This window comes from Eremomyces bilateralis (assembly GCF_010015585.1).
Source record: "Eremomyces bilateralis CBS 781.70 unplaced genomic scaffold P152scaffold_33, whole genome shotgun sequence".
Taxonomy (NCBI): Eukaryota; Fungi; Ascomycota; class Dothideomycetes; order Eremomycetales; family Eremomycetaceae; genus Eremomyces; species Eremomyces bilateralis.
This window is the reverse complement of record NW_022985099.1, coordinates 190946-196945: the sequence shown is the minus strand read 5'-3', so window position 1 is coordinate 196945 and position 6000 is coordinate 190946. Positions and strand designations below refer to the sequence as shown.

The window sequence follows — 6000 nt, the reverse complement described above, 5'->3', positions numbered from 1 at the left end:
TATGCGATATTACTTGCAACATCCCATCTCTTTAACGCCATTCGCTTTTTGCGGGGGTACTTGAATGATAGATAAACTTGAGAAATGATGTACCATAAATTTTGATATCAATCTTAGTGCTACACCAGAATTATCTCAGTCCTTTTAATATCACGAGAATGCCCAGGCCTGACAGATGTTGTGGATTACCAGATCTGGTCCAATCACAGCACAGGGAAATCGTAAGCCCCTTACTGAGCATCAGACTTCACATTCTTCACAATCCAGCATCAGACCAGACCGTACTTAGGCAGATACTTGGATTAAAGGCTTGTATTACGACTAAAACATGGATGAAATAATGATGTCCATCCCGTCGCTTGCTTCCATAGCCATCCCCAGCGTTCTCACCTTGATCTCGTTCCTCGCATATTCCTCCCAGTATTTGTTCTCCCATATCGACCCGCGACCCTTGAGCGGCCCGGAGTTCCTTCGATTCAACGCACTACTTCTTTGTCTTCTGATCTGTTATTATCGAGCATGTTCAACGAATCCGGGCGTGATTCCGGCAAACTGGGCGGAGAAAAAAGAGGATGAGACAACCGCCAAAGGCTCGAGGGTCCGGTGGTGCAGAAAATGCGAGGCGCCAAAGGCCCCGAGATCACATCATTGCAAGATATGCAAAAGGTAGGTGAATCGGTCGAGTCGGATCTGCCAAAAGCTGACTACATGGTATATAGGTGCATACCAAAGATGGACCATCATTGTCCTTGGACATCAAACTGCGTGTCACATACCACGTTCCCTCACTTTCTCCGATTTTTGCTTTACGCTGCCCTTGCTATGACCTACTTGGAGTATTTCTTGTATCAAAGAGGTGCCGTCCTCTGGAATAACCGACGTATGCCAAGTGTATGCTCTCTCCCTAGCCCCGACTGGAATTCAGGCTGACCGGGACACAGTATCTCGGACCAAGCGTGGTCCAAATGATCCATCTTCTGATCCTGTTTTGCATTAATTCCATTACTTTGTTCGCATTAACCATCCTCTTCGTGAAGTCTGTGTGGAGCCTGGCGGTAAACACCACGACGATCGAAGGGTGGGAGATTGAGCGGCACGAGACTCTACTTCGTCGTGCTCGTGTTCTGGGTGGCTTCCTCCGTGCGCCGGATGGATCGCAGGTGCGGCTTGCTCGTCAGGAGTTCCCTTATGATATCGGAATCTGGGGGAATCTGAAGCAAGGCATGGGCACGTGGAATGTTCGTTCCCATTTCGGGGTCATATGCGCATTTCTAAAGACGAATAGGTCCTTATGTGGTTCTGGCCTTTCGCGTCGACACCATCTATTGAAAGTGGCATTTCGTGTCCCAGCAATGGATTTGAAGGTAGTGTCCGTCCAAATTTGGGGTGTATAACAGCTCACTCAGAGGACAGATCCGTCCATGTCCTGGCCTCCCCCGGACCCCGATCGCATGCCTCGCAACTGGAAAGCGCCCATCGTCGACGAATCATTCGCACAAGAATCCGATGCCGATCGACTTGCGAAGTTCAAGGAACGGCAGACACAAGATATGAACCGATTCGAACTCGCCGGCGGGATTCGACGCAGGCATCCGTTCCATGAGAGATATGCCAACGCGGAAGATCCAGACTGGCAGTATGACATGGAGGGCGACGACTATCCCACTGACGACGAGAGCGGCGAGGAGGGCTGGAGAAACGGTGAAGGAGAACGATTGGACGACTTCGGGGTGGACGAAGGCGTTGAGTTCTATGATGAGGATAATATTCCTTTGGCCGAACTTATCAGGCAGAAGAAGCTCGTTGCTTCTGGCGATGTTTTGAGTTGATGTGGTCGACAGTCCTGGGTGTGCTGCACTCCACTCTATCGGCGTTGCTGGTATGAGAGAAACCGATGCGTAGCATACGAATTAGTGGCCACCACAACAACTGCCGCTATCGAATGCTCGTTCTACATCTTATCCGGTTTAAATCGTTTACGCCCGTGTTTTGTCATAATTTGAACATTAACAGGAGGAGGATCGATGCTCCGATATCGGAATTAGGAGCTGTGTCTCACTCAGCTATCTTGACCCCGAGTTGCATCATTCACAATCCATACTTAACAAACTTTGGTTTAGTATTTAAGAAAGCGGATATTCACGATGGGTTCTTCGGAAGAATCAAGGGATTTCTGGACGTCCAAGGTGTGTCATCTTTCATTTATTTATCGTATTCACAGCCTGGCAACATTGATTACCCAAAGTGGTACAACGTTGCTATATAAATTAGCCTATCAAACACCAGTTGTTCATTTGTCCTATCCGCTCTCTACCAATTGTGACTATGTTTCAGTTCAACCTCAAAATGGTTCGCTGATTACTTACAGCAATATGCGACTTCCGCCGCCTTTGTACCGCAACTTACGCAAAAAGTGGTGCAATACCTCGCGGTCGAAGAGAATGACCGAATCCTCGATCTGGGCTGCGGCGATGGCATATTGACGGCTCAGATCGCCTCTGCACTGAAGTCGGGGTACATACTAGGTCTCGATGCTTCTCCTTCGATGATACAGAGTGCGCAACACGCATATCCTACTTTAACTCACCCGCGCTGCGAATTTCGCGTCAAAGACTGTACCCAACTCATCGAAGGTCCGTCCCGTGATGGTGCTATCGACGGCACGTGGGACAAGGTCTTCTCAAACGCAGCACTACACTGGATCCTACGGAGCCCTTCAACTCGCCTTTCCGTTCTGGAGGCCGCCTACCGCGCCCTCAAACCTGGCGGGACATTCGTATTCGAGATGGGCGGCGCTGGGAATGTCTCCGAGATCCACGCCGCGCTCACCGCTGGACTGCTCCATTTCGGCTGCCCATTAGAAACCGCCCGCGCCGCGTCGCCGTGGTTCTTCCCCAGTGATGCGTGGATGAAGAATGCACTGGAGGGCGTGGGGTTTACGGTGGACAAGGTCGAGCTGGAATATCGGCCGACGAAGCTTACGGAGGCGCAGAATGGGGGGCTGGAGGGGTGGGTTAAGCTCTTTGGGGCGAGTGTACTTGATCACGTTGAAGAGTCGAAGAGGGATGAATGTGTCGGATGGGTTTCTGCGCTCTTGCAGACGATTGTGACGAGGGAGGAAGATGGGAGTCAATGGTTGGGGTATGTGAGACTGCGAGGGGTTGCTACCAAGGGGGCATAGCAAATACCCATCCGACTTCCGATGCTTTCCCTCCATTGGAGAGATAGATAATTATTCCATATTCGGGTTCCCTCTGAGAAACACTAAACGTCACTATCGATTTCAAGTTTTGCCCAGAAACCTGAAGCCACTTACAAACGTGGGATACTCGTATTCTAAAAATAGGGAATTTAATCGTTGCAGATGCAGCAGATCTCGTATAAAATCGTGATGCGCTCATGCATGATGCAAGTGGTGCTGAGGCCTGAGGGTGACATTGCGGCGTTCTCTTCAAGCCACAACTGAGAGAATGATTGGAACACACCGCGAATAGGTTAACAGGATGACCCGCGAAAGCTGTGGAATGCAGTGACCGACTCCCGCGGACATCTTCTTCCGGACGTTGAGTACAAGCAGACATGAGACATCCAGCCAACTTGCAGCAATACGAGATGTCGATAAATAGGAAGAGCTGGATGGGGCTTGGCTTGATGCCACTAAACAACGAGGCGATGGAAGTGTATATGTACAGAGTGCAGGACATAAAGCAAGCAGTTCTCCCGGAACACTGGCGATCAAAGGACTCAGGATTCCCAAGCAACAGCCCCAAGCCAGCCCTTCATCACACACCACAATTCCTGCACTCGCCAACATGCACTTCTCCCTCCTCACCACTCTAACCGCCCTCGTGGCATCCACCACCGCCCTTCAAACCATTTATATCGGCAACAAGAACGAGAACTGCGGCTCCGGCTCCGTCAAAGGCGGCCGCTACGACATCTGGTTCTCCGACTCCGACGTCTGCCAGGATGGTCTCATCTACGGATATCCTCGCTTCAACACATGGCTGTGCGAGGGCAACTACACCCTGCTGGGTCACGAGGGTATCTCCTTCACCGGCTGCGAGCCCCCGGATTATATTGGGGATTACAGCTTCCCGACGGGGGTGAGCGATGACGGGGTGCCGGCGTTGACGTGTGTACCGCTTGGGGATGATGAGGAGTTGATTTATTGTCCGAATACGTGTGGGATTCCGGACTCGCCGTATAGCGTCAAGCCATGGGTCTACTGTTCGTGATAAGCGGAGTTGGTGATGGGCTGATGCCATGCCGTTTCCAAGAAGGGGAGCCATGATGAATTTGAAGATTGGATGCTTGAGGAATGTGCATCTGCAGCCAGACGGTGATATAAATTTAAGGACATACATTGCCGAACCTCTCTATTGAAAGAATATTGCTTTAGGACTGTGCTCTTGATATGTATTATCTTATGCGTAGTGACATGACGAACATGTAACAGCCGACAGAGAGCAATATATTGTCACCGGGATCACCTCGTCGAGGTGCTCGTTCCCGAGGGGAGGTTCTCCTCAGGAAGTTTGATTCCGGTGATATCCTCCATGATGTCGATGAAGCGGTCCTGAAGCTTAGTGTCTAGTGCAGGCTCTATGGGATTCGCTTCCTTTGAATCGCAGAAGTACTTGCCCGTCGTATGGACGTCACCAACAGCCAGCAGCTCGTACGTTTTCACCGTGTCGTTGATGTCCCCGGTGGCATTGGACCCGCCCATCTTCGTTGGAACCCAGCCGGGATCCAGGGCGTTGCTGAGGACGTGCGGCCACCTCCGAGCTACCGCGTTCGCCAGCAGCACGGTATGAAATTTGGTGTCGTGGTAGCCTTGATTGTCATTCCATTGCTCCTCTCCACGGTTCTTCCAGGTGATGTCATTCAAGCTCGGATCGCACGATTGATGAAAAATGCTTGTGAGGTAGATAAGCCGCTTCGGTCGCTTGATCAAACACGTCAAAATGAAGGGCGCCACCGTGTTCACGGCGAACTGACTCGGGTATCCATCTTCGGTTCGTTGGAACGGGCCACGATACAGGCCAGCGTTGTGGATGACCACATCAAAGTCACCCAGCTTGTTCACCTCTTCTGCCATTCGCTTCATCTCGGCGATATTCGAGAGGTCGGCCACGACGACGGTTTCGGCGCCAGGACACAGGTTCGTCGCATCCTTGGCGCGCTGTTCGCTCCGGGCATGCAGGACGACCTTGTGTCCGTCCTTCACGAACACGCGGGCGCAGAGAGATCCAATTCCATCGGAGGAACCGGTGATGAGGATTCGTGCCATTGCACCTGAGTTGCTCGCAATCGAAGGGTCAGACAGTGCAGTCTATCTAAGGACTATTTTGAAAGGTAGAATATGAACAGACCGAGGAGGGGAATGAGCAGGTCGTGTCTCTTAATTGACAGAGTTTCCAGACCACATAGATCTTGGAAGGATTGAGTACTAAGTACCTACTACTGCACTTACCATGCCGTATACAAGAATCGTGCATTATTACGGCGGCATTGTATCATTGGCCTTTCACCATTATCCGTCACATACATATTGATATATCATATCAGATACCCAATGACAAGGAGTTCCAGAAACTTCAGGATTCAGGATTAAGAATTCAGGAGTCAGGACGAGTTCAAACTTCGGATCGGCGGCGTCCTCGTGGTGATTTGATTCCACTATGGTACGGTCGTACGGAAGACCGGCAGCAAGTCCATCGATCATCGATGATCTGTGATCAATGATCATCGACAGGGGGATCTGGTCCTTGCTGAGAGAGGCGACTGCGGGTCGCGCCGGAGTTTCAAATTTCAAGCTTTCGTAATATTTCATTCCTATCCATTCCTTATTGTCATTCCATGAATGCGTTTCGTGTGCTGAATTGATCCTCTCAAAACCAATTGTTCAGAACCAATTGTGATTAGATTCAAGAGTGCCAAATCTCAAATCTTATTGCCGTATTGGCAACTCGCTAGAGAGCTCAGCAACAGAGATCT

General features: G+C 50.6%; 4 protein-coding genes across 4 annotated transcripts; 3 read left to right on the top strand and 1 right to left on the bottom strand.

The window, feature by feature from the left end:
• Positions 1–343: 343 nt before the first annotated feature.
• P152DRAFT_405094 (zf-DHHC-domain-containing protein) lies at positions 344–1829 on the top strand (the record flags this gene model as incomplete). The annotated part of the gene is made up of 5 exons (XM_033676800.1): positions 344–666; positions 720–891; positions 942–1238; positions 1286–1364; positions 1414–1829. 5 exons carry the CDS (start codon positions 344–346, stop codon positions 1827–1829), a joined length of 1287 nt encoding a protein of 428 aa, XP_033530290.1.
• Positions 1830–2144: 315 nt separating this feature from the next.
• On the top strand, positions 2145–3181 carry P152DRAFT_452742 (uncharacterized protein; the record flags this gene model as incomplete). Its single annotated transcript, XM_033678312.1, has 2 exons — positions 2145–2186; positions 2369–3181. The coding sequence occupies 2 exons, from the start codon at positions 2145–2147 to the stop codon at positions 3179–3181; spliced, it is 855 nt and encodes a 284-aa protein (XP_033530289.1).
• Positions 3182–3402: 221 nt separating this feature from the next.
• P152DRAFT_462374 (uncharacterized protein) lies at positions 3403–4392 on the top strand. Its single transcript, XM_033680331.1, has one exon. It carries the CDS (start codon positions 3813–3815, stop codon positions 4236–4238), a length of 426 nt encoding a protein of 141 aa, XP_033530288.1. The 5' UTR covers positions 3403–3812; the 3' UTR covers positions 4239–4392.
• On the bottom strand, positions 4304–5641 carry P152DRAFT_462373 (NAD(P)-binding protein). Its single transcript, XM_033680330.1, has one exon. It carries the CDS (start codon positions 5291–5293, stop codon positions 4490–4492), a length of 804 nt encoding a protein of 267 aa, XP_033530287.1. The 5' UTR covers positions 5294–5641; the 3' UTR covers positions 4304–4489.
• Positions 5642–6000: the final 359 nt, after the last annotated feature.

Coding starts and splice junctions, on each gene's coding strand:
- P152DRAFT_462374 (XM_033680331.1), top strand. CDS start 3,813: ATGCACTTCTCCCTCCTCACCACTCTAACCGCCCTCGTGGCATCCACC.
- P152DRAFT_462373 (XM_033680330.1), bottom strand. CDS start 5,293: ATGGCACGAATCCTCATCACCGGTTCCTCCGATGGAATTGGATCTCTC.